This window comes from Scatophagus argus, chromosome 6 (assembly GCF_020382885.2).
Source record: "Scatophagus argus isolate fScaArg1 chromosome 6, fScaArg1.pri, whole genome shotgun sequence".
NCBI lineage: Eukaryota > Metazoa > Chordata > Actinopteri > Scatophagidae > Scatophagus > Scatophagus argus.
In genome coordinates, this window is record NC_058498.1 from 16,625,338 (window position 1) to 16,652,596 (window position 27,259).

At 42.7% G+C, this 27,259-nt stretch overlaps 2 protein-coding genes across 12 annotated transcripts in view; one reads left to right on the top strand and one right to left on the bottom strand.

The window, feature by feature from the left end:
* Positions 1–100: 100 nt before the first annotated feature.
* si:dkey-110c1.10 (unconventional myosin-Va) lies at positions 101–12,865 on the top strand. 3 transcript variants are annotated; one of them, XM_046392008.1, is made up of 35 exons: positions 101–402; positions 975–1,085; positions 1,201–1,369; positions 1,940–2,084; positions 2,243–2,399; positions 2,491–2,634; positions 2,761–2,842; positions 3,286–3,393; positions 3,504–3,616; positions 3,711–3,979; positions 4,102–4,183; positions 4,426–4,566; positions 4,693–4,824; positions 4,919–5,002; positions 5,090–5,197; positions 5,294–5,391; positions 5,483–5,569; positions 5,680–6,000; positions 6,308–6,464; positions 6,659–6,898; positions 7,006–7,215; positions 7,383–7,476; positions 7,567–7,715; positions 7,806–8,015; positions 8,192–8,292; positions 8,390–8,504; positions 8,720–8,816; positions 9,062–9,187; positions 9,823–9,974; positions 10,263–10,352; positions 10,541–10,673; positions 10,769–11,066; positions 11,688–11,862; positions 11,966–12,046; positions 12,139–12,865. In XM_046392008.1, exons 1-35 carry the CDS (start codon positions 376–378, stop codon positions 12,298–12,300), a joined length of 4,968 nt encoding a protein of 1,655 aa, XP_046247964.1. In that variant the 5' UTR covers positions 101–375; the 3' UTR covers positions 12,301–12,865. The 3 variants fall into 3 exon arrangements, with proteins under 3 accessions (XP_046247964.1, XP_046247963.1, XP_046247965.1); XM_046392007.1 differs by having other exon boundaries at positions 4,919–5,197; XM_046392009.1 differs by lacking the exons at positions 10,769–11,066; positions 11,688–11,862; positions 11,966–12,046; positions 12,139–12,865 and having other exon boundaries at positions 4,919–5,197; positions 10,263–10,351; positions 10,539–10,663.
* Positions 12,866–14,630: 1,765 nt separating this feature from the next.
* unc13a (unc-13 homolog A (C. elegans)) overlaps positions 14,631–27,259 on the bottom strand; it is a 43,806-nt gene continuing 31,177 nt past the window's right edge. For 4 of the 9 annotated variants that reach the window (XM_046392005.1, XM_046392002.1, XM_046391998.1 and 1 more), the window contains 7 exons: positions 25,141–25,170; positions 23,908–23,964; positions 23,681–23,761; positions 22,024–22,171; positions 17,061–17,153; positions 16,072–16,231; positions 14,631–15,972 (listed from right to left, as the gene is read on the bottom strand). In XM_046392005.1, the coding sequence (XP_046247961.1) occupies positions 15,684–15,972; positions 16,072–16,231; positions 17,061–17,153; positions 22,024–22,171; positions 23,681–23,761; positions 23,908–23,964; positions 25,141–25,170 (858 nt within the window). In that variant the 3' untranslated portion in view covers positions 14,631–15,683. Of the gene's footprint in view, positions 15,973–16,071; positions 16,232–17,060; positions 17,154–18,546; positions 21,211–22,023; positions 22,172–23,680; positions 23,762–23,907; positions 23,965–25,140; positions 25,171–27,259 lie in introns of those variants that run through there. The other 5 variants (XM_046392006.1, XM_046392001.1, XM_046392000.1 and 2 more) reach the window with 3 other exon arrangements.

Sequence of the window (27,259 nt, forward strand, 5' to 3'; positions counted from 1 at the left end):
TGATGCTGTGTCTTTACTGCTTTCTTTTAAAGGTACTGAAACTACTTTGTACATTTGCATTTGTAACTGGGGTTAAATGTATGGAAATGCATCTGATCAGGGGCCAGTCTATATGGCAGTAATGATTCAAACTCCGCTCATTCAATCACTGCATCCTCTTGCAGATTAACTGTTAACTTGGCAGTCCTCCTGCCTCATTGTGGGCCAGGACAAAGTGCAAAATACTGTCACCAGCATGCATAGTGGCTCTGGGGCAGAAGTGTGGAGGACGCAGACCCTTCATGTAGATGTCACCCCTTTTGATTCCTTCTTCTAATTTTTCTTTTTTTTCTTTAAGAAAAATGATGCCCTCTTGAATGCTTTAAAGTAGTCAAAATGGATTCGCTGGAGTTATACAGCAAGGTAAGACTGATTTGATACATTTTATATCTTTATTTTCTGCAGTTTATAATGATGTATCTCTTTAACATTTGGTATGTGCTTGTCAGTATTTTCTATGACTTTTTTTCCTGATGGTTATGCGCTCTTAAGTTGGTTACAGTTAATGATAGATTGTGATAAACTGCAAAAATCTGATACTTTTACCCTTCTGCAAACTAAGTGGTATGTAATGTTTAAAACTGTAATAGTATGCTTTCAAACTTAACTTGTAAATAGGCAAATAATTTAGATCCGTTAAAAGAAGATAATGGCTAATCCATCTAAGTTATTTAAGAGTAGGGTGACCAGTGTTAATTTTTAACACTGTTTAGGACCTTTTTATGCTGATGGCTGACAAATGTCTTGTCTGGGTGGGGCCAGGAAGTGTTACATCTGCCTGAGCAGCACAGTATTATTTACTCAAAATCTCTTCTTTCCCAGACTCTAAATGGGTTTCATACACATTGAGTATGTTCAACCTGTAGTATCTCTGTTCTTCTTTATTATTCAGACTGAATTTTTACAGTTTCACAAATTACCTGTGCCTTTGCTAGGGGGAAAGCGTGTGGATTCCTGACCCAGATGCAGTTTGGATGTCAGCGCTGCTCCTCCAGGACTACAGTCCTGCAGACAAACATCTCCTGCTGCAGCTCTCTAATGGAAAGGTGAGATGCAGTATAGCAGCATCACGGTCCTCATCCAACAGTGCCAATGCTAAACGCTGTCTGTCGCTTTAAATTTTCCACAACGAAGACTCCTGACTTTCCTCTCAATTGGTAGGAAGTCCAATACCCAGTGGCGTCCCCCTCCGACCTCCCACCACTGGGAAACCCCGACATCCTGGAGGGGGAAAATGATCTAACAGCTCTCAGCTTCCTCCATGAACCTGCTGTCTTGCACAACCTGCGGGTTCGATTCCTGGACTACAGCAGCATTTACACATACTGTGGTGAGCACTGAAAGGGCTAAAGCAGACAGTGATGACCTTCCAGCTAACAGTGAGGCAACATGAATGACAGAAAGTCTTTGAGATTTGTGCCAACAGGCAGCTCCTGTGTGCTTCTGTCTGCATGATAATAGCTCATAATGTCAGCTGTATTACAGCAGGTCAAAGGTTGAGCCAAGGAGGCAACTACACATCTTAAACCAGTGGCAGTGAAGGCACTACCACTGGTTTAAGATGTGTAAAACTCACTCTGTCCCTTCATTTGTATAGTTTTGTCATGAACAATGACATTTTTTTTATTTTAATCCCTATAAAATGGCATAGGTTGTGTGTTTATCTTCACTATAGTTATGAGTAATGTGTGCTTGGTTTCATTTTAACTCGAGGTTGATATAGTTGGTTTTAAAAATTAAAAAAGAGAGTTATTACATGAACTCTTCTAAAATGTTACAAAAATTTATATTTTGAAGTACATTTTCTACACGGACAAAATACTTACTTTATATGACCTTATGAAAGATCAAGTCAATCAAAGCCACACTCTGGCGTCACTTTCTTTTCCTGTTCTTCCAGGTATTGTGTTAGTGGCCATCAATCCCTATGACCAACTGCCTATATACGGAGAGGAGGTGATCGATGCTTACAGCGGTCAGGACATGGCCGACATGGAGCCTCACATCTTTTCTGTGGCCGAGGAGGCCTACCGCACCATGACCAGGTCAGAGGTCACAGGCCAAGGCTCACGTTATGACAACCACCTTGCTGACCTTTCAAACTGTAGTTGAAGTGTCTAAAGTATAAGCAAGGGAGTGAAGGGAATATTGTAACATGACTTCACTATTTATGATCTGAGAGACACCCCATGTGTGTCTACAGGGAGGAGAAAAACCAGTCTATCATCATCAGTGGAGAGTCTGGCTCGGGGAAAACAGTCTCAGCCAAATTCACCATGCGATACTTTGCTGTGGTTGGAGGAGCAGCACAGCAGACCAGTGTGGAGGAGAAGGTTCTGGCCTCCAACCCTATAATGGAGGTAATAGGTGGTTGGATAGTTTTGATAGTTTGATAAACGGATTTTCCCATCAATTGTGTTTTTTGTTAAAGATATAAACTTTTGTCTGCAGTCTATCGGAAATGCTAAAACCACTCGAAATGACAACAGCAGTCGTTTTGGGAAGTACATCGAAATTGGCTTTGGCAGAAAAGGGGACATCATTGGGGCAAACATGAGGACATATCTCCTGGAGAAGTCAAGGGTTGTCTTCCAAGTAAGCCATTTAGCCAGAATGATGATGTAACCATTTTTCACACATAAGAATCTTTCATCTGTTAAAAGGGGAAATTTACTCCTGCCAATATTGAACACCGTCCCTGTATATTTATATGGATGTCAGGCATCATCAGAGAGGAACTACCACATCTTCTACCAGCTGTGTGCCTCCAGAGATTTACCTGAAATGAGATCCTTTAAACTTGGTGAGATTACACCAAGACTACACTTGTTTTCCATTCATTATGTCCACGAAACATTTTATGTTATAATGCCCATGTCTAGGGCTACAGCTAACTACTCTTTTCATTATTAATTATTCTGCTGATTATTTTCACAGTCTGTAAAATGTCAAAAAAAATGAAAATAAAAAATCGTGGAAAGTTGTCATCTCAGTTTTCAGGAGCCCAAAGTGACATTTTTGAAAGCAGCAAAGAACAAAGAAAAGCAGCAAATCCATTAGATTAATGAAATTGGAACTAGCTAATCTGTTTGACATTTTTGCTTGTAAATGGCCAAGATGACTAATCAATTATCAAAATAGACAGCTTATTTTCTTTCAATCCACTCATGGATTAATTGATTAATTGTTGCAACGCTATCCGTGTTGCATGCAGTCAGACTGTTTGTTTTTTTGTTTTACTCACAGATGCACCTGAGTGTTTCCGCTACACCAGCCAGGGAGGAGAGATGGAGATTCCTGGTACTGATGATTTGTCAGACATGGAGCGCACTCGCAATGCTTTCACCATTCTGGGTACATGCACACACACACACAACATTTGAGGATTCATCTGTAGATTCAGGTGACTGGATTATGCTCTTGGTTATGAAGATAAATTGTCAGTGTATCTGTTGAACTTGCAGGTGTGCAGCCTGACCAACAGATGGAGCTCTTCAGGATCCTGGCAGCTGTTCTGCATCTGGGAAATGTCAACATTCAAGCCAGTGGGAAAGCTTCTGACAGGAGTTACATTGATGTAAGAAATGTCTCCTCTCTCCTGCAGTGCTGTAGTTCTTCTATAAACACATTTTTTTCTCTCTTGTTCAGGTTTACCCTCTGTTTTTTCTCAGGCAAACGATGGCTCTCTGGCTGTCTTCTCCAAGCTGTTAGGAGTAGAAGGACCTCAGATGGCCCACTGGCTCTGTCATCGCAGACTGGTTGTAGGGGGGGAGATGCTGGTCAAACCCATGTCTGGTCAGCAGACTGTAGAAGCCAGAGACGCATTGGCCAAGCACATCTATGGCCAGCTGTTTTCATGGACTGTGCAGAGGCTAAACTCTGCTCTGCGCTCCCAGAGGGGGCAGGTCAGATCCTTCACAGGTGTGCTAGACATCTATGGGTGAGTCATGGGCCTTGTTACACTGAAAACAAAGTGTTTTTATGGTAAAGTTTGTTTAATCCCAATAGAAACAGTGTTAGTATTATACAAGTTAATCTGACGAGTCTTTTCTCTCGGAGCAGGTTTGAGACCTTTGACCGGAACAGTTTTGAGCAGTTCTGTATAAATTACGCAAATGAAAAGCTGCAACAGCAGTTCAACAGGGTAAGTCATGTGACAGGGAGACATCCTATGCAAGTTAATGCATATCTTAATGTGCATGTGTGGTATGCTCATAGTATTGTGTACTTTCTTATCAGTGAAAGTTCCCAAAATCACATTGTTTTGTTCTGATTCAGTGGAATAGAGTTTTTTTTCCTTCCTCTAGCCTTCTGTTTAGAGTCAGCTGTTTTCTGTTTGTCTCAGTCTTTAGGTTTTTATATTTACTTGTTTGTGTGCGTCTACAGCACGTGTTTCACTTGGAGCAGGAGGAGTACATCCGGGAAGAGCTGGCCTGGAGCAGGATCGAGTTCAGTGACAATCAGCAGTGCATCAATCTCATAGAGGGGCAACTGGGCCTGTTTGATCTATTAGACGAGGAGTGCAGGGTCAGTCATGAATGTCCTTCTCTCACCTGCTCAGTCTCAGCATGTGCAGATTAAATGTCAAACCATGGATCTATTTTGTCTTTTTTAAGTCGGTGGTTTGATGTGTTAAGCTTTATGTGTCATCAGATGCCCAAAGGTTCAGATGAGAGCTGGGTGCGCAAGCTGTGTGACCAGCACCTGAACAGCAAGCCCCACCCTCACTTCCGGAAACCTCGGATGTCCAGCAGTGCCTTCATCATCCTGCACTTTGCTGACACGGTTAGTAATTTAGTTCTCCAGTTAGGGGCCTCAGTAAAAACAATTTGTAATCACAGAATGATGGTATGTAGTATCACTTTTCCTTTTTCATCAGGTGCAGTATGAATGCGAAGGCTTTTTAGACAAGAATCGAGACACAGTCTTTGAGGAGCTCATTAACATTCTCAGAGCCAGTCAGGTTGGCATGCATGCAGTATTAAATTTCATGAATTTGTTTATCTTCTATGTGACCAGGGCATCACTAACTTGTTTCTGTGTGTGTCAGTCTGAGCTGGTGGCAGAGTTGTTCCAGCAGCAGGGAAATGTGACTAATGGAAGTGTTCGCTCAGGTAAAAGGGCCACCAGAGAACATAAACTGACAGTGGGCTTCCAGGTGAGCTCTAATGACCATGTCCGTGTGACTTGTGGACTGAATAGAGACTTTGCCTTTAACACTGTATGTTTTGTGCTTTGTTTCGGTGCCCGTCAGTTCCGTCAGTCCTTACAGATGCTCATGGACACTCTCAACAGCACCACGCCTCACTATGTCCGCTGCATTAAGCCCAACGACCTCAAACAACCTTTTTTGTACGTCTTGTTTGGCTTGCGCTTCATAAAAGAGTTTATGCATTTGAGTTTGTCCAATGAGCAGCCCCACGTAACAGCCTTGCTTTGTTAGGTTTGACCCCAGGAGGACAGTCCAACAGCTGAGAGCCTGTGGGGTTCTGGAGACAATTCGCATCAGTGCTGCAGGTTATCCATCCAGGTGCTGAATATTTCCTAGACATTCATCTAACTCTCTGTAAGTAGAGGAATAGACCAAAAAAAAAACTGACCAGAACCACCATGATTTCTGTTGAAAAACTTTATCCCCAGATGGACGTATGAGGAGTTCTTCAGTAGGTACCGCCTTCTGCTTCGAGGTCCTCAGAACCAGGAGCAGGCCCAGGCCTTGTGCAGACAGGCCCTGCCTGAGCTCATCCCAGACCAGGACCAGTACTGCTTTGGAAAGACCAAAGTATTTTTTCGAGCCGGTCAGGTGGCTCTTCTGGAGAGGCTGAGAGCTGAGAGGCTGCGTGCTGCTGCTGAGATCATCCAGAGTCGAGTCAGAGGGTGGCTGGCACGAGTTAGATACACCAGGATCTGCTGGGCAACTGTCACCATACAGAGATACTGCAGAGGAGCTCTGGCCAGGCGGTGAGGATGGAAAAGATATTTGTGTGTCTGTCCTAACCTGTGGTTTATGTGTCCTCTCCCAGACTTTGGAAACGTTTGGTTGTAGCAGGAAACTATGATGATCCAAGTTAAGAGGGTTGACCTTCAGTGATAGAACATTTTATTCAATTGTTTGTATATCTTTAAATAAAATAAAAGGGAAATAGGTGAGCTATGAGATTTTTTTTTTACATTGGACTATAATGTCTGGAAACTAGAAAAATAGTGCATGGCCTGACAGCCCATATCTTTAAATCAAATGTTCTGCTTTTTGTCATTTGGGCTGCAGGTTGGCTCTGACTCTGCGCTACTCCAAGGCTGCTTTAGTAATCCAGAAGACCTACCGCATGGTGGTGGTCAGGCAGTTGTTCCTCATGATCCGACAGGCTACTGTGACCATCCAGGCCTTCACCAGAGGCGCACTGGCACGACGTAGATACAGACTGGTCAGCATTTTGTCTTAACCTTAACCACCACATCAGTAAATCTTTCAATCTTTGTCACTTGCCCATTTTGATCTGTTTTTATGTCACTTTTTCTTTAAAATTGCAGTTCTGACCTGTTTAGAAGAGAGAATAATCAGTTTAAGTGGACATAACTTGAACTGATGAAAAACATAAACCCTATTCTCCCTCCTCAGGTGGTGGCGGAGCGTGCTGCTGTGTTACTCCAGGCGAGAGTGCGTGGATGGTTGGCGAGGCAGGCGTACAAGCGAGTGCGTGCGGCGGTGGTGTTCATGCAGTGCTGCTTGCGCCGCAGAGCAGCCAGGAGAGAGCTGTTGAAACTAAAGACTGAGGCCCGCTCAGTGGAGAGATACAGAGAGCTCAACAAGGGCATGGAAGTCAAACTGATACAGCTGCAGCTGAAAGCAGACCAGGCGGTGGGTGAAGACAGTTTGATCCTCTGATGCCATGCCCTGCAATGTGTGTGTCAAGAGGACATTTTCCTCTCCGTTCTCATAATTAAGTTGTGTACATATGTCTCCAGGGCAGGGAGAGTGCGGCTTTGAGAGACACCCTGCATGCAGAGCGAGAGGCCGCCAGTGCCGAGCTGGAGGCTTTGAAGACAGTGATACAGGAACTAGAGAGCGAAAAACTCGAGAAGCCTCAGCCCATCCCCATCATCAGCGAGATCGAGGCGGAGGAAAGGAGAAGAGCCGAGGAAAAGGCTGCCCAGGAGATTCTTCAACTCAAACAAGTAGGTCTACTAACCCAAGAATAACCTGACATATTTCTAACTCTGCTGGTGATGATGTTATTATTAGGAAGGAAGAATACCAGTTGGCTCCTAATAAACATTTTCTCCTCTTAGACCTGCTGCTTAGACCTGATTTTAATTTGTTTGTTCTTTCTCATTTTTTAAAGGAATTGCAAGCCCTGCAGAGAGAAAAGGACAATTTTTGCAGAGAGACAGAGGATCTGTCTGCTCGCCTACTTGAACAAGGAAAAGCACAAGAAGGTAGCATCATACTTATGTGCTGTCCTTCACAGGTAAACCCTTAGTCTTCATTATGTCTTTGTTTTGCTGTTTTTCTTTGTGTGTGTACAGAGTGTATGCGTGAGGCTGTGTCTCAGGCGAGTGCAGCTCTGAGGGCAGAGTTGGATGAGGAGAGAAGAAAGTATCAGGGTCTCCTGAGAGAGTTCACCAGACTGGAGCAACGATACGACAACCTCAGGGAGATGAGTCTGCTCACTGAGGTTCAGAACTACATCTGCAGATACACTTCAATTCACTGACAAAAGCACCATTTTGGTCTAGAGCTCCATCTTGGTTTCTCGTCACAACAGCGCACCAAGGGCCACAGTAGGACAGACTCCACCCAGAGTCTCAGCTTGGAGCCTCCATCCCCGACTCTGCTGTCACCCCAGTCCCTCACCCCGCTCTCCCTTTCACCCTTCTCCTCTGCCTTCCCTTCCCCGGAGGAGGTCCGCAAGGTCAGCGTGACATCTCCCTCCTTCGAGAGGAGAATCTGTGCGTGGAACTCTGAATCACCAATGGTGAGAAACTGTAGGAGAGACATTGTTGAGACACTCAAGTATGCTGGAAAAACATTTCATGAGAAGTTTTTTTGCCCCCATGAATGATTGTTGATGTTCAGTGTGTATCTGAGTACTTCTTGCAGCTTGCAACATAATCTTATTTGGTCACAGTGAGTTCATGTTTGTGCTGACAGGACCACCTGATGGAGCAGATGGATGTGGCCAAAGATCCGACAGTGAAGATGAAAGGAGAGGACTTGGCACATGCTTATGATGCTGTGCGAGTGGCCAACAAGTCAGTCTACTCACTCGTTGATTTCAACTAGCCTCCCCTTCATTTTTATGCTGTGATTTGTATTTGGTGGGTGAATCTCTGCTCCCTTCTGCGTCAGGTTTCTGGAGAGCCAGCTGCGAGGCCAACGCAGTCAGTGGGAGGAGGAGGTGGAGGCTCTGAGGCGGCGGCTTAGTGAAGTGATCTCTGGCTCTTCATCTGCTGCACAGCGACAGGTATCAGCTTATAAAGGCAGTCATCTCTGGTGCATGAGGGGTGCTGCTGAAAGATTGTTCTTATACTGAAAATGCTGTATGAGTCATAAGTCAGGACACAATTTGATGTTGCATCTTTTCTTACGCTGAACATATCATGCTCCCACGTTCCCCAAAACCACCAAGAATCACCACTCTACTGAAAGTCTTCTTTTCTGTGCATAAACGAACTGCAGGAACTACTGGAGGCCAGAGAACAAGAGTGTGTCAGACTAAGGAGAGAAGTGAAGGAGCTTAAAAACATAGTGTCACTGAGACGAGTCCTGACACAAGGTAAGATCTCATCATCTCTGAAGGCACGGGACAGAAGCACTGCTGTTGTCACGTAAATGATTGACGCTTTAATTCGGATTCAGATTTTTCTTCATCACTAAAAGGATGACATTTATAAAGTATGAAGGCTTCACTTCACAATATGTAGAAAGGTTGAAATCATTTACTTGAAATACTATAGCTTCTCTTAGTTCTCTTAGTGCTGCTGTTTCAGTAGCTTGTGTTGTCACATTTTTCCTTTCCAGTTCACCCATCAGCTTTCACCCCAGAGACGACCTCCTGTCCGTCGCGACCGACGCCAGCAACAGTCACTGGATTACTGGAGTGTAGGAAGAGAGATGAAAACAAGCTCATCAAGAACGTCATCACAGGTGAGCCTGATCCCTGTCCGCCTTTTGTTTTTTATCCTGGAGGGGTATTTGAATTTCGGGAATTTTTCAAGTGGAAACAACATTTTACATAGTAAACCAGAATGTATTAATTTATTCAGTTCATTTAGTTTAGAATGTGTTTTAACATCATATAGATCAGAGCCATCCTAAACTTAGATACATGTATTTCTTTAAAGATTTGTCAGTTTGGGTGGTTAATTCTTTTGTTTTTATTCAGTTTCAGGGTGGTATTATGAGAAATTAAAAAGCGTTATGATGTATACCAGCAATCCAACCAACATGTGGTTTCATCATCAGTTAATCTGCCGATTTTTTTCTGATCTATAAAATGTCAGAAAATAGTCAAATCACATAAGACAATTATAAGTTTGGAACAAATTGTTTGATTTTTTTTCCCCGAAAAAAAAAATAGTGGCTATTTTAAGCTCTAATTGTGTCTCTTGCAACAGTTGTAAGGGCGCTCTTAAAATTCTCCTAACATTTTTGTAGTGTTGCCTCCGAGTACGATGTGACTGTTTATGTTTATGTTTACTGTCACTAACCCGTCATTATCCGACCAATGTGACCCGGTCATCTTCTCTCTGCCATCGCCGCTCTTTCTGTCCGTGGCCCAGACATCCGTGCTGACGGCGCCCTGTCTCTGCCTCCTGGTCTGTCTGCCAGCGTGCTCTTCCTGTGTGTTCGTCAGGCCGACTGCAGCGGAGACCAAACTCAAGCCCGCTCTCTCTGTAGCGCTGCTGTCACGGCTATGAAGGCAGTTCTGAAGGTAACCTGACTTCTGAGTCTGCCTGGTGCACCATATGGTTGAGGTTTCATGCATAAGGGGAGATCACCTCCTGTCGTGTGAAGCTGTCAGTTGCCGCGAAGCATTGACAGCTGACTTTGAAACACTCTTTTAATGTCATTGTTTTGTGCCATGTGTGTGTCTCACCCTGACAATCAAGAAAGTAAACCGCCACCTCACACACACATATACAAAACACTCACACACACCCGCACACTCATAATAGCTGATCTCCAAGTAACAATATTTTCATCTGATCTTTCCCGACAGAAACATAGTAACGATGTAGAAATGACAGCTCTGTGGCTGAAAAATGCTTGCCTGTTTCACGATCTGTTGACCCAGCACTCCCCAAAAAAGGTAGGTTATTATTTTATTATTCTATGTTTGACAGTGTCTCTGTGTCTAGTTTCTGATGTACTATGTCCTGTAGAATCAACAGGACATAATCTTTGTATTAGATGGGGATGGGGATGATTGCTGACATCTACTGACATATTAAAAGTCTTTGAATCTATGAATGGATGACTGGATTGATCACTTTTCAGACCCTTGACTCAGATGAACGGGTTCCACTGTCCACTGATGTAAGTGACTTGATCCGAGCCTTGAGTGACCTCTGTATCCAGGCCTATCAGCAGCTCCTCTCCATCACAGAAAAACGTCTTCAGAACATCATAGGTACAACCACAATGAAGATGATACTGACGCTCTCAGTGCTAACCCTTCAACTGCTCCGCTTACCTTCCTTCCCTCCTGCTCCCTCTCTCATTCAGTTCCTGCACTGTTGGAGAGTGAGACCATCCCAGGCCTGTCTGGCTCTGCCATAAAGTTGGCAACATCCAGAAAGCGAGCAGGCTCAGACCCCAGACCCGCAGGAGGCGACACTCCCACTATGGCGGCGGTGCTGAGGGAGCTGGGAGCCCTTCACGCAGCTCTGTCCCGTCAGGCTCTGCCCCCGTCACACATGGAGCAGGCCTTCCACCAGCTCACCTACCTCATCTCTGCCACTGCTCTCAACAGCCTGCTGCTGAGGAAAGACATGTGCTGCTGGAGTCGCGGCATGCAAATACGGTAGAAATATTCACAGGTCAATGTACATATAAGCAACATTTTTCACAACATGTAAAAGTATGTGGCTTTGAATTGCACTTTACTTGCCATCACAGAATATGGCTGTGGTTGGCCAAGCTATACACCACGAGGTGCTAAAGTATTTTCAATATGCTTAATACTAAGACAGCTCAGTCTTCTGTGAAGTATGACAAAGAAAAGCAACTAATACTCACGAGGGAGAAACTGAAACAGCGTTTGGCATTTTTTGCATGAATAAATTCCTGAAAAGATCATCATGCATTTGATTTATGTTAATTCAATTTATATAGCTTAACGTACTTTAATTCATTTATTTTCTTTCAGTTTAATTTTTGATTGACTTTAATAGATTTTTGCTTTAAATCAATTTTGGCATTCATTTTTAAAACTAGTTGATACACATCCTGACTGTATAATGCAATTAAACACCACAGCCTCAGCCCCAGCAATGCCATTAATACCTCCCTGAAACAGTATCAGCATTGATTAATTGTTCGTATGAAGTAATATTATAGCTAATGTGCATATTGCATTACCATCTAACTGTGTTTATATTGTTATGTGTGTATTACATTATTCAATCTGTCTTTTGTCACTAAGCTATAATGTGAGCCTCCTGGAGGAGTGGCTGCGGAGCCGAGGCCTGCAGGCAGGGGGCGCAGTAGGCACACTGGAGCCCCTCATCCAGGCAGTTCAGCTGCTGCAGGCGGGGAAAAAGACGGAGGCGGACGCACAGGCCCTTGTTCAGACCTGCACTGCCCTGTCCAGCCAGCAGGTGGGTCTCTATCACCATTTGCCCTGAAGAGAGAAAAAAAACTGTTGGCCACTTCAAGCTTTTTGACTGTATGCTGGTATCTGTTTTGTTCTGTTTGGAACAGATTGTGAAGATTCTGACCCTGTACACCCCCCACAGTGACCTTGATGAACGAGTCACACTAAATTTCATCCGCACTATCCAGGTACTGTCTGCAGCTGCAGCGTGTCGCGTGTCAGTTCGAGTTCAAGGTGGAGCGTCTCTCATGTCAGTGGTCTCTTGTCTTTGCTCTTGTAGGGGCTTCTCAAAGGCCGCTCTGACGGTCAGCCGCCGCACCTCCTAATGGATGTGAGACGAGTGTTTCCTGTCACATTTCCCTACTCGCCTCCCCCCGTCCTCCATGCTGAGCAGTTAGTCATGCCAGACTCCCTCAAGATCTCCTTTCTCCGCAGAGTTTAAAAAATGAAACAGGATGGCTCCTCGGTAGTGCCTCTTTGCAGCAAATACATGAATGTTATAGGTACATGAATGCCTCAGTACAGTTTGACAAAGGAAGAACGAATCAAAGTGTTTTTTTGATATTTTATTGGAAGCAGAAACACGATGAGACTGCAGTCCCAGTAACCTCGACCCCCAATAAGAACAACCAGAATAAAAAAAACCCCAAAAATTAGAAACATCTCGTGTATAAAAAAATTCTCATGCGAGTACTTTGTACCACTACACATCATCAGTAATACATATTTATATATTCACAAACATTTGAAAAATAGAAAACAATAATGAAATATCAAAATAAAGGAGACGAAAATTGGCATCGAACATCAAATAATTATGCGTGCTGGCACAATATACATTTTTTTTTTGTTTTTGTTTTATTGTTCCTTTCATGCACCCTTTCCGGAAGTACGGGACCGGCGTCTGTCTGTGTGGTCTGCTCAGCTAGACAGGACAGATCATGCATGTCTGTTTGCTTTGTGTGTGCTTTTCATTGTGCTTCTAACGTTTATCCAGTCCAATACCCCCAACACGCAAACTTATCCTCTGAAGGAGGAGGAATTCCCTCCACTAGAGCATCATTGTCAACAGCAATAAATAAAGATTTTTTTTTTCGTGGCATCTCAAGCTATGTGACAGTTGTGTACCTGCTATTTAAAGTTAGTAAAAGACTGCAGACGTCCCCTTCAATAAAAGACCCTTTACACACCAGAGAGGAAGACAACATGTTTACATTTTGTTTAGTTGGATGGGTTGTTTTGCCATTTGTATGCTAGCTGTGTATTTATTCAGCTCTTAAATCAAGCCCATTAAATCACCAGGTTTGTTCAAATTGCTTGTTATTCATCTCCAGTGTGTACACGGCCTTCCGCTAGCTTTCAGTAATAGCTACATATCCAGAATGGGCAACCCCCACCCACACACACACACACACACACACACACACATACACACACACACACACACAACTCCCAACTGCCCAGTTACCCGGAGCAAAATTTAAATCTACAAAAGAGCAGCAAACTTCACTCCACATAATCTGATGTGTGTTTGTTACACCCGAGCTATTTACAATGTCAATCAGCCAATCTCTCTGTTCCAGATTATTTTCCTCTGCTGAGAAGCTGTACAAACAAATTTCAGTCTCTAATCAGCTCTACTACAGCTGCGATATTTGGCCCATTACAACAGAGACAGCATTTACAACATATCAGACAAACACTTGTGCTGATATAATAAGAATAATCCACTATGTAAACATTATAAGACTGCTTCAAAAAATGACTCATCCACATAGACTCTTATAGATTAGATGCATAGAGTTCAGTTCGTACACCTTGTTCAAAAGAGGGGGTCCATTAAATTATTCATTTACTATGAAGTGCTTAGGGGGTAAAGGTCCTTGTCAGTGGCAGCTCAAAAAAGAGACAAAACTCCCTGTTATTATTGGATTTTTTGTTGTTGTTGTTTGAGTCTGAGGACCACATTATCTCCTTGCCTGGGTACTTTTTTGTTTGCAAACATACTTACTTCTTATAGATAAATAATGAGAATAAAAGTGGAATTAAGAGACACGCTGCAAAAAGAAAACAGTCGATGCAAAATTCATATGAAATTGACCCTTGGTTAAAGAAAAAAAATTAAATGTAGGGTGAACTACAAGCCTTGATGCGCTTCTAAATCTTCACACTACATCTCTACTAAACCGTAGGTCCAGACCACACCGTAGACCCGGTGTGGTCTGGATCTGCAGCCCTTTAGCAGAGGTCCCACATCTCGGCTATCTGGGATCAGGGTCACAGCATCTGCAGCTGGATCATTAGGGATCATGGGTGGTAGATCATCACTGATTTGTGCTCTCCTTAAGGTGCAGGGTGTGTGGTTTTGTAACCGACATCAGTGTTCTACCTTGGAGGATGTTGCAAAATAGCATCCTGGGGACTTGTTGTTTATTATCTTCTTAGATGCAGCTTTTGATTTGGATTTTTTTTTAAGAGATGGTTGGGTGGCAGGCAAGTTTATCTCCTATTGTGCACCTCTCAGGGTTCTCAGGGAATGTTTACAGTAACAAAAAAACATTGGAAATAACCACCACAAGATATAAGATGCATCCTGCATCTTATATCTTAAAAATGCAGGATGCATCTAAAAAAACACATTTAGAAAATCTGATCAGACCCCCGCCCCCCACCTCCACCAAAAAAAACAAAAAAAAACAAAACAAAAAAATAAACAAAGGATGCTGCCATGTGATGGCTTCCTGTGATTAACGTTTGTAAGTAACAGGCAACACAGGTGGCTACATGAGGTCAACATTAAAACAGGTTACAAACACACTCTCACACATATGCTCTGATGAATCACAGTGCTTGAAGGCGTGTTTTCATCAGATTAATCTCTCTATACAGTCTCTATATAAGACGCAGACATACTGTATGAGGGTCAACAAGACAGAAGGCATTGAGGGTGTCAGGCAGTGTGCTCTGTTACTGGGTAGACGGACATAAAGACGGACAAAGACAATCTCTCAAGTACAGCGCGTCAATCGAATAATCCTGTATATAACTTTACACATGTCCTTCATATATTATATATTATGATATACATTTAAATATAAATATAATTTGGAAGAAAGCAATAAATAAATATTAAAAATTACCATAACTAAATAGTGCTTTGTTCCCAGTATGTGTTCCCACCTGATATCTGGAATGTTTGAGGCCTGGCAGCCGTTTTGTTGTTGTAAATGGGTCAGTTGGACAGTTGGTCCTGTTGTGCTTAGGGCTGGTCTTGGCATATTTCAGTGATCATCTGTTGGCACTTGCGGTCCCTTCTCTGAGCAGGGGCGGGGAAGGGAAGGGACAAGAGGAACTGGAAATGTATAAGTGGTAAAGTAAAAAAGCAGAGAGAAGTGAGGGAAAAAAAGCCAGAGTTAGCTAGCTATCAGACATTTCTCAACCTAACCAGTCAAATGAGGTGTGCGTGTGTGTGCGTGTGTGTATGGCTCACCTCTACAGACAGAGGGGAGTTGATATACGCTTTATGATTAAACTCTATGCATTGTTTAGCAAAAGAATGGCTGATTATATCTGTAACAACAAAGACACTGGCGCCTTTTGGAGAAAATTAGTGATGATTGGTTTAGCACTGTGTCCTTTCTACTGAAATGAATGTATTTACAGCACTGGATGTGTGGTGACTTTCGTCTTATCTGTGCTTTTACAACACTGGATCATTAGGGCAGTGGCTAGCAGTGGCTCCGGGCTCCGGGAGAGCTCCAGGGCTGTAGGTGGCAATGTTTGATTGAGCTTCAGACGGGGAGATTTTAAATTCTGTCATGTCTCTTAGCTGCGGCCTTCCTCTGCAGAGCGCTGGTCTGACTTGAGCTTGACGAACTCCTTGGCCACGTCATCATTGTTGCGTTGGGAGAGGATGCGCAGGACAGTGAGCCCCGTCTCGTCCATGTGGATGCGTTTACCCAGCGGCAGCCAGCAGGCGACACTGCCCTTAGAGGCCATGTCCTTCAGCTGCAGGACGGCCATGCCCACAGTGCGGTCCTCTCGTGCGAAGCAGTAGTCCTTCACACACACCTGCAGCTCGTAGCACTCAGGGCCCACCTCGTTACTCAGGGTGCTGCGGTGGAGAGGAGAGTTAGCAACAATCTGTTTACACGTGGTAATTTTTTACAGCTTCAAAATAAAACAACAAATCATCATCAGCATTGTTACTCACAAAGTGAAGGTTTCGTTGTATTTAGGAGCCCAGCTGTTGTTCTTGGACTTAGTGGCATACTTCCTCTTCTTGTCACTGAGGTGAGGGCCAATGATGTAGACCTCGACAAACGGTCGGAATATTCCCTGCGTCTGCCACCTCAGGTCATTGGCAGCCACCACTGAGATGGAGAGGGAGAGATGGAGAGAGACGAGACGGAGGGAAAGAGAGTGGGGAGGTGTGTGTGAGAGAAAGGAGAGAAATTCATGCGGAGAAGGTGTGTGAAAAGTGAGAGAAAGTGTGAGTGAAAAGAAAAATTCAGAACAAGTAATAATGTTAATAGGCCTCGCATTCAACTCCTTGTTGAGGTAACAAAAGGGGAGAAGTGGGATTTTATTTCATTACAAAGTCATATTTTTCTTTGGCAGCTAAAAAGCAGTCACACATCAGCTTTTATGACTCACCACATGCATCGGCTTGTGCCTTTGACACTGGAAAATTACTACTAACTTCAAAGCTCACACTCATTTAATAATTTGTTTTTTTCAGGTCATGCCAGGTCACCTTGGTGATCAATTATAGCCCTGATATTGTATACTACAGCCACCCGATCTAAAAAATCAACAGGATGTTCTGGTCATGACTTAGGTTGGATCTATAAAATGGCTGAATCGCCTATGCATCCATTTCCTTTGGGGGGTACAAGCCACATTAAATTGCATTTTGATTTAAAAAATACAGTTTTAAAATTGTGGTTTATGAACTACTGAAAACATTTCGATTGTTTCCATTTTTTTATGAATTTTTTCTCGTTTGTTTCAGTTATACTGTTTTGGTCAAAGGCACATTCGAAGTAGCAGTTACGTTAATTTCACAAAAATAAACAGGTTGTTTGTCGCATTGAAAGAATATCGATAGTTTGAAACTGAACTTGACTGGTCCACATTTTGACTTAGATGGATGTGTTGACACGTGAGCTCAGTAGTCACAGCTTTTTCTTTTTCCCTTACCTTTGACTGTGACTTTATGCTCTCCGGTGTTGGGGTGAGTGAAAATCTCCACGTGGATGGACACCTCTCCAACAGCATCGTCCACCCCAGAGCCTGACGGGACCGACAGAGAGCAAGGGTCTTGTCAGTGACTTTGAATTTGGAAACATGGACTCCTGTCACAGACCAAACATTGACACAAAGCACTGCGCCGTCTAATCCAAATTCAAATTGTCCTCCTTGAGAGGCTACAAACCAGTTCCATTTCAATTTGACGTGGGCAACTGAACATTGAAATGGATTTGGCTATAACCCTTTGAATATCACACAAAATGGTGACACGGGAAGCATTTCTTCATGCTAAACTAAACACTCTTTGTAACAGTAGGACTTAAGGCACAGTGATCTGCTTGTGCATGTGTTGTGGTCTGGAAGTGGACAATCAAACAAAGCCGCTATGAGTGGGCATAATAGTATAGATAGTCATGCCATTGTCTGTAATGCCATGTATCTATCAAACATTTACTGATGAACTGACAAAAACATCTTGCAGTAGCAAAACATCTCTCAACAACTACAGTCCAGGGGATAACTTTTGTACTGATGTGAAATCAGTCCTTCAGTGAGGTTATCATTAGACACTGTCTGAAAGGCCTTGGTACAGATTCAGCAAATTGAGAGGTAATAATTTGGATCCAGCGAGGACAGTAATTTGTGCCCACTCATAGATGCAAGGTGTCTGTTAGGATGCAGGGTGGTTAGTAAGAGGCAGAGAAGAAGACAGGAGAGAAGCTGGAGAAAGTGTGGATCCCCCGACATAGATCAGCTCAGGACATGCTCAGATGGATCGAGACAGGTGGACACACCCATTCCTTGGTAAACACTTTTACCCAAGCATGGTAAGAGGAGGGATGAGGAAGGAGGAAGGGCCTATAGAGAGAGAAGCAGATCAGCCTCTCACATCTGTCAGTGAAGGAAGATATGAACGATACCCAACTCTCTAAATCAGGCATCTCAAACTGGTCCACAGGAGGGCCGCTGTGGCTGCAGGTTTTCTTTCCAACCAAGTAGCAGCACACCAGACTTGACTCATTTAATCAACTGATCTCCGTCTTCAGACAGCTGATTGGTCAAACGGTGTGCTCTTGGTTGGTTGGCACAAAAACCTGCAGCCACACCGGCCCTCCTGTGGACCAGTTTGAGATGCCTGCTCTAAATAAAGCATGTCTGGAGGGCTCAAATTCAGGTCAAGTTCGAATTCCAGATTCATAGTTTTCAAATATGTTTTTACTCTACTGACCTAATATTTTCATTATGTTTCTGCACAGAGTAGTTTCACTGTTTTGGTCTGCCACATGCCTTTCTGTGCTAGAAGAGGGACTGAGATCCTGAGTTTACCATTGAAGGATGTTTTTCTTCATGCAAAATTAAAGTCTAAGGATAGAGATGCTGTATCCAGGGTTGCCAAACCCTTTGAGGCAAATAGGTGATTTTGGCTGTAATGAAAATATAATTCCAATATTCTAATGAATGTAATTAAGTTTGCAAGTGGTTGAAGTCAAATGTTTTATTGCATTTAAACTGCAAATATCACATTGTTTTGAGGTGGTCCAGCATGTCATTCAAGATAACTCAGCTGTGGGCTTGGGCCTAAGTTTGGGGCCTGGGGTCCTCAGCTCTGTACTTTAAACTATGACTCCACTCAGACTCCAGTGTCTTTTGTCTATGGATGGAGATGGTGGGCAAATCTTTCTGTCTTTGTCTTTTTCTATGTGGTTTTGTGCTATATGTGAAGAAGAGGTTGGGCTCAACATCCAACTGCAGAAGGATATAGTGACAGATGGACATTAATTTTCAATGTTTTAATTAGTGTCTTCACTCTGCCGACTGTATCTTTGTGGCGATGACCAGCAGCTTGTGTGTGTGTGTGTGTGTGTGTGTGTGTGTGTGTGTTTTCAACCAGCCGCCCACTAAAACTAGGTGTCTGTGGGAGTTAGACAGCAGAGTGTTCCTGGCATGCTGCTCTCTGCATCTCTCTAGGCAGCATTATGAGATTGTTGGTCTCGCTGCCAACAGGACCAAAGAGAGCAGCAGTCATCCATCTGGCCTTGTCTACTCTGTGGAGGACGTCCATAAAAGATAAGAAAGAAACTTTTCTGGCTGGGTGGCAGGAAGAAATTGCCAAGAAGATGCAGGCTTTTTTTTCCATTAAACACTGCAATTAGAGGTGCAAATGTAGTACCATATTCACCAGAATAGACATTAAATCTCAAATTTGTACTGTGAGTTTGCCAAAGCATCACCCAAGCTCACGGCATATTCGAAAGTGAGCCTCAGTTATTTCAGTTACAAATAATGCAGCTTGTAGCCTGCAGTGTGTAAGCATGACGGTTGTCATTTATCAACAGTGGTAGAAAAGTCATAAGAATAAATTCCACTGAGTTTAAATCCGTAATTCTGTTCCAATCATCAAAAACTATGAAGTGAAATCTGCTTGGCAGGAAGTTAATTTGCATCCTTGTTACAGTCAAGGACATCCAGCAGCTGGCTGGACTACTACAGACACACTACTTGGTTTTCTAAATAGGACTCCACCACAGGAGCAAAGAAAGACCATAATAATTTGAATTTATTTCGTATGCAACCGAATACCTAATTGTGAAATTTCTGTCCTATCGGGTTACATTCTGTCAGTCATGTGAGCCAAGGCAGCAAAGCTCACACAGGTGACTGAAAGCCTTGGGCAGCTGAATTTTCTTTGTGTTTGTGTTTTTGCTTGAAATGAACTTGAAATGACATGCTGGAAATGTCAAAGAGAACTACTCGGACCACACAGATTTAAGCCGAAGTAAAATATTTCATTGTTATCCATTCAGTGTTTTTTAAATTTCTACATGATGTTTTCAGTGGGGGTTAACAATCCTAATTCCTAAAAGTTCTAACTATTATGGTCATTCTTTGTTTCCATACTCTTGTCCATAGGAAAACAACACAACTTGGTATGCAATATAAGTGTCCTACTGGAACCTTAACTGTGGTACACACCATGGCTGTCTGAGAGACTGCCAGTGTGCTCGAGTTTGTGCACCATCAAATGAAGACTTTTTAACTAAGTCAACGCTCAGACGCTGAATGCATCATCCTGCGTATTTGTTAGTAAGAGTCAAATCCTCTGATACTAATCTAAAGTGACAGAAATCAGACCACCTGACCTGGAGGGACTGTTTCTGATTGGCTCAGTCTGTGGAGGGGAGATGAGCTGAGCACCCTTTTCTCGTCACTGCTGTAGGGAGGGCTGCGCTGCACGTGGGAGCGCGCGAGAATGTGTGAGTTTTTGTATGTGTCCATCCTTGTCTGTGTTTGTGTGTGTTGACAGTGCAGACAAGGACGTGGAGCCCTCACGGACAAACTGAGCCAACCAGCCACCATCATCTTCAGAATAATCCTGGTCCTCTTCATCAGCACCTTTCGTTTCAAACACAGCGGGAGGGGTGGCAACGTTGGGGAAAAGGATTTCCTCTCTCTTTTCCTTGCTGGAGACAGACAATAATCTGATATACTGATGCTTATGCTTCAACAACCTTTAGGATAGTCTCAGTCAGTCACATTGGCTCTGCTCAGCCTCTCATCCACGTGCACACACACGCACACACACACACACACACACACAACCCCCGGGCTTCTCTCGGTGACATCATGCTGGATCAGGACTCCTCCACACTTTAATGCATTTCTATTCTTTTTTTTTGTATGATGTCAGCACATCATGCTTTAGTGTCTGCTCATACATACTGTCCATTGCGTATGTATTCAGCACTGTTCCATATATACAGACATCAGTGTGTACATTACATGCATGAATGCATAAAGTCTATGCTCTTATCGTTGTGGTGGGCATGTACAGTAAGTGTGTGCAAAAATGCAAAGATAGAGAGAAAAAGAGAGGAAGTATGTTCAATCAGTGCATTGCATTTGTCTGTTGGGATGAGTTTGAGCAGGCAGGGGAGTTTCAGGATGCACATGGGGAAGTGGAGGGTGGAGGGAGTTGGGCTTTGGTCTGGAGGCTTTTTGGTGGTCCTGGGTGTCTCAGGTCCTGAGCCTGAGTGCCACATACCCTTCTCTGGGTAAACATCCTCACTAGTGGTGAACCTCACCCCCTTCCCGCCGAACACTGGCCCACAGACAGGGCGGAAGGAGGGTGTAGACAGAGAAAGGAGAAACACGTAGAAATATGAGGTATGCAGAAGCTGAATTTAAGAATCACAGAGAAACAGACCAACATTTATAAGTTCCTAAGGATTACAGAGATCCTGATAGATAAATGGATCAGTTCTTTAATTTTTCTGATTTTGCTGCATCATGCAAAGCTAAAATAGATCTGCTTCATGTACTTAGGTATGCTCCAAAAAGCACATGGTATTTTGCTAATTAATTTTTAATCTACCATCCACTCAAATGGCATTTCTACCAGCGGTGCTCAGGGACACTGTGTCAACATCAGTGCTTCCACAAGGATGATGGCTGTTATGTAGCCATCTGACAGTAGGATGGAGGCTGAGCAACAGAATCAAAGGAGCAAGAAAAAAAAGGGGGGGGGGGTGTATTTATTTTTTCATTGCAAATGAGCTGTCAGATCATGTAAAGAATAGTCTGTGTTTCCAGAGGCGGGCTACCAGGAGACTCAGCATTTCAGAGCAGAGAGAAAATATTGTGCAGTTACAGCCTCAGCTTCATGCTCTACAAAGCGTGAGAGATATTTTCAGGATACAGAAGTCAGTGTTTGGGAAACCCTAACATCAACAGACGAGTGGAAGACGCTGAGTAGAGAACATAGCACAAATGCAGAAACAGTGATCTCAATCCAAGAATTACATAATGTTAGAAATTAACTGCACACTTGGCACACAGAGATACTGGAAACAAAGGGAATCAAAAAGGCAAAGAAAGAGAACAAAGTCACAAAGGGTAAAGAAAATTAGGTTACCTTGAGCGTTCTGTGACTGGACAAAGGTCTTAATGAGTTTGTCTGTCGCTTGCGTGTACAGGGACAGAGCATAGTGCAGAGACTGGAGGTCAGGACTCTTCTCCAGGAAAGTCTTCTTCAGACCCACACCACCAGCATGGAAATATTGCTAATGTACACAAACGGGAGAACAGAAGACTGTTACCTTCCAAGATACACAACAACACAGAACTGCAACCACTGGTTGATTAATCAGATAGTTGATTATTCTATTAGCAGACTGACAGGAAATTAATTACTATAACAACTATAAACTGTTGTTGATTAATGGTTAATCCTTATTTTTCAAGCAAATGCCAAATGTTAATGTTTCAGATTCAAAAATGTTGGAATCAGCTACTCTTCTTTGACTTTCATGATAGTAAATTAAATGTTGTTGGATTTTGGACGGTCAGACAGTAGGTGGTTATTTAGTAGTTGGCGGTGAAGAACTCGGGGAACAGTTATAGTAAGTGGAGTCTCTCCCACCCCTGCTGCTGAAGCTTTTAACTCCGTCATAGGTGTCTTGGTGGCCTCTCGGTTTGTGAAGATGGCCTCCTCCTAGCAGATTTACACGTGTCATAGTCCTTCCATTTCGTAATGAAGGATTTAACAGAACTGCAAGGGATGTTCAGTGACTTGGATTTTTTTTTGTATCCATCCCCTGACTTATACTTTTCAATAACCTTTTGTCATATTTGCTTGGAGTGTTCTTTTGTCTTCATGGTGTAACTGTAGCCAGGAAAACTGAATAACCAGTGACTGGACCTTCCAGACACAGATGTCTTCATACTACAATCACTTCAGACGCATTCACTGCACTCAGGTGATCTCCATTTCCCTAACTGTGAGACTACTAGCACCAACTGGCTGCTTATGTCAGTCAATTTAAATGGGGTGAATATTTATAAAATCACGTATTTTTATAAATCTTATAGTAACTGACATTACTTTGTGGAAATCTATTTTCACTTTGTCATTAAAGAGGGTTTTTTTTTTTTGCAAATTTTTGTCAAAAAAGACAAAAAAAATATATTGACTGTGATTCCATTTATAAAAGAAATACAAGGGAAAAACATCCAAGGGGGTGAATGCTTTTTATAGCACTGTATACTGTCCTGCCACCAGCTTTTAGAAATGTCTGCTAAATATTCCTATGTTCTTTTTTGAACTACTTTTTTTTCTTTTTTGCTTCTCCTTTTTTTTTTTTATTTTCTAATTAGGTACATTTTTTTTCACGTTTAAAAAAAGGTCCAAGGAGGAAACAGGCTCTCAGCTGAGAGTCTTGTTTCCACCATGAGCACTGATTTTATTTGCAGCTAACTGAAGCTCTGTTGCCATTAACACAGTGATTTTCAATATTTTTGTAAAAGAAAATGCTCTGACATATTTTCCTACATTCGGACATGAAAGAAAAATGTGTTTTCTATAAGCTAATTGAACAAATCATAGAGCTGCAGAAGCAGAACTACTTTTACTTCTTTATATGTCGCATCCTTTTAGACATTTGTATGCAATTTTTGATTTGTAAACCCAAAGCGTATACTGTGATTTAATGTGATTTCCACAAGTCATACCTGTTCACTGGCAAACATTTAAGAGGCTCCTAACAGTGACAGTGTGCACATGTAAAGTTTACCTTGATGGTGTCCAGGGCCAGCTCTATCACAGCACACTGCTTAGGTGTGAGCGCTTTGGCCTCCTCACGAACCATGTGCTCCTGAAGATGACAACAAAAGGAGCACAGACATAAACGGCCGGTCTGTCCTTTCATTTGCCCTATGTCATATTTTCTAAGCAATTACAGTCTTGACTTGAAGCAGCGACACCAGGCCCAGAGCCTAATGGTGTAGAAACATATTGTACCTTCAGCTTGGACAGCTGTCCCAGCTCCTTGGCAGCATTAAAGATGAGCTGAGTGCCCTGGAAGAGGCAGAAAGAGAAGAAGAGAAAGAAAGACAGATAGAAGAAAGGTGGAGAGAAAGGAGAAGAAAGGACAGAGGAGAGTATTATTATTATCATGACAATGCAGTTCAGAAGAAAACGGCTTAGTGTCACACAGAGGACAGCAACAGTTCTCACACACGCATTCATAAACAGCCACTCTAAGCCGATTTGCAGGTGTCAAGGTACTTTTTCCTTCAAGAGTTGTTATCACATTTATCTGTGTTTTATTAATTCCAAAACATTACACTCCGCTGCACACACACACACACAGTGAGACATATCAGTATGAAGAGAAGGGAAAGTGGCTCAGCTTGTAGTGAGAGCAATAAAGAAGACATAGTCATGCATTCATGAACACACGCGTGCAGGCACACACATACACACAGGTGGCATCTATGCAGTTGCACTCTGTTCTGCACAGGTATTTACCGGAAGTCCAACCCAATGCAAAAGTAAAATATATCACTAAATGCTGACGAGCACCTTCATATCTTATCTTGGGCTACAGCTTTGCTTTGGAGCCATGTCATGTAAGAGAAATCCAGCAGCCACCCTCCACTGCTCCAGTATGTTAGACTGACAGAAAATAAGGTAGGCAGTTTTTTGCAGGGGCGACTGTGATGAAAATAACCGCTTGATGCAAAATATTCTGACCCTGTAAGCAGACTTTTTGTAACTAAAATGCCCAAAAATTGCAAGCAAACCTTCACTTGCTTACAGCTTTCCCTGAGGTAGCTCAGCTGCTTCAATTTGCATTGCTTCTTGCAGCTGAACCTTATTTTTTTTCTTTTCAGTGTTGCTCTGCAGCGACGTAGATAGCAACAGAGTGAAGTTGTTAGAATCCAAGTGAGATTAAGTGACGGCTGAACTCCTTGACGCCTTTTTTTGTGGTGTGTTTGAGCTTCAAATGTCCATGCATAGATTAGACTGTATGATCTGCGGTGAGGCTGGGACTGTAGGCGACTACTGCTACAGCATTTCACAGAATATAAACAGTGCTATAGAGGAATATTGTTTTAAAAACAAGAGCGATAAATCAATATTTCCACTGCTTTGTTTGACTGGTGAGCTGAGGGAGAGAGACAGAGACACGGAGAGAAGACATAGAGGAGAGAGACAAGACACACTGATCTTAAGGGGTTTAGTCCTTACATCACTGTGAGAAGCACTCTTCAGTCTCCCCTGGAAAGAGAGCATGTGGTTAATACTTCAAGCAGTGGCAAGTTCCCCCATTTCCACTTCACTCACTCACTGGCAAGAGAATACGCAACCCAAAGTGCATATGTTGCTTTGCAAAATGTAAAACGGCTACTTGTCACCCCCAGAGATTTCTCCTGCTTTATATTGTGCTAAATAGCTTGGCGTCCAAAGCAACAAGAACTGATTTTGTGCCTTTGCACAAAATAAACAAAACATAGTTTGGTGTTGGTTAGCAGAGTAAGAACAGCATTCACGCTGCCAGTAGTAAATGGATGCCGACAAGAAGTGCTTAAAAATATGCAGGTGATATTTGCTTTCACTGCAAAGTGTTCAAATCCTTTTGGACAGTCTCAAGTTGCCGTGTCATTTTATGGGAAGCTGCAATTATATCATCACACCATTTGGTCTGATTAAAAAAATAAAATAAAAATAAAAAAGACAGAGCCAAACTTTACAGAGCCTAAATCAGGAGATGATTAGCTTATCCTAGCATACAAGAGGTGCAAGTGAGAAAATCTTCCAGCACCTTTAAAGCTCACTAAAGAACATCTTTATTGTTTGTCTGATCCGTAAGACTCAAAGAAGGATGAAGGCTGGCAAGAAATAGCACTTAACGTAGTGAACGACTCCCAGAAAATCTTGCCAATTTCTGTTTGGATTTTAAACAAGATATGACATATAACTAGTTAGTCAGTTATACAGGTGCTGCTCGGTGCATTTTGAATGAACTGCCATCCTCTACTTCCAGTGTTTAAGCTGCTAAGCTAACTTCAGTCTCATGCTCTATAATTAAGGCACAGATATGAGAGTGGCATCAATCTTCTTACGTAACTCTTGACAAGAAAGTAAATGAGGGTATTCCCTGAATTGTCAAGCCATTCCAAATAAAGATGAGATAAAAATCAATATGCCTTACAATTTAAATCATTAAAGTCCTAACTCGACACTCGGCACCCGCTTTCTGCCTAATAACTACTTTTACTTTTGATACTTTCGGTGCATTTTTACTCATATTACTTTGTACTTTTACTCTGTGTGCTTGACAGGAATTTTTCTTGGACCAAATCATTTTCACAGTGTAGCATTGCTTAATTTACTTAAGTAGAGGAATTGAATACTTCCTCTACTATTGGTTACAAGTGATGTTAAAGAATAATTGAGCACTGAGATCACACGAACAGAGAACCAGACATCAGTTCTGTTCAGTAGAAGAACAAAAAAAAACATATCACTTCCTGTGTGGCACTACTACATTTGTTTTGCCAGTGTACTATGACATAGGTCTTGTTAAACTAGATACTTGGTTATATCTTGTAGTCTAAAAGTCATCACATTCAGTAGTGCTTTAAGACAATGACAGCATTTTGTTTTTACATAGTACATTAAATGCACCCTTTTAGACCAACATCAATTCAAACCAATAACGTCTTATATGAATAGGCATTCTGTGCATCAGGACCAACTACTTAATAGCAACATTACAATCATCATAGTAACAACAGAACATGAAATCAACCCAAGACAGACCAACATAACAGGTCTGCACAGACATACAGTACAGTACAGTGTTGTACAGTATACTGAGAGAAGACTGCAGTGTTGAAATAGATCAGATGCAAGCAACAAACCCACATTGGGTGGTGGGAGGGAGGGGCAGGACACAGTTCAAACAGGTGGGGAAGATGGGGGAGGGCGGAGGTTTAGAAGGAGGGAAAAGGTCTTGGGGCAGGACACCAGATACCAAGCCACCGAGAGATCAGCGTCGCCCCACCAGAGTCCCAGTTAAAGGACACAATGCATGAGAAGAAACAAGGCAACACCAGGCGCAAAAGAGGACTATCACTTCCTGTTCGAGGAGAGTGTCCAGGGAGAGGAGACAGCAGAAGAGGGGGACATTGATTGGTGGAGACTGTTGAGGGGAGAGTGGGACCTATCAGAACCAGTCAGGAATGCACCATGCTTCTGTCTTCTCAAAAGAGAGACAGTGTTGGAAAATAAGAAGAAGAAGAAATGAAAGCGATATGGGACAGATCTGAGACGTGAGGCTGTGAGAAGGGACAGGGTGAGATGT

What these genes read in the sequence shown, in the direction of transcription:
- si:dkey-110c1.10 (XM_046392007.1), top strand. Translation starts at nt 376, where the DNA reads ATGGATTCGCTGGAGTTATACAGCAAG. An exon ending in GCCTACCGCACCATGACCAG is followed by an intron (nt 2,085 to 2,242) that starts GTCAGAGGTCAC and finishes GTGTGTCTACAG; the next exon opens with GGAGGAGAAAAACCAGTCTA. An exon ending in CCCAGCACTCCCCAAAAAAG is followed by an intron (nt 10,353 to 10,540) that starts GTAGGTTATTAT and finishes ATCACTTTTCAG; the next exon opens with ACCCTTGACTCAGATGAACG.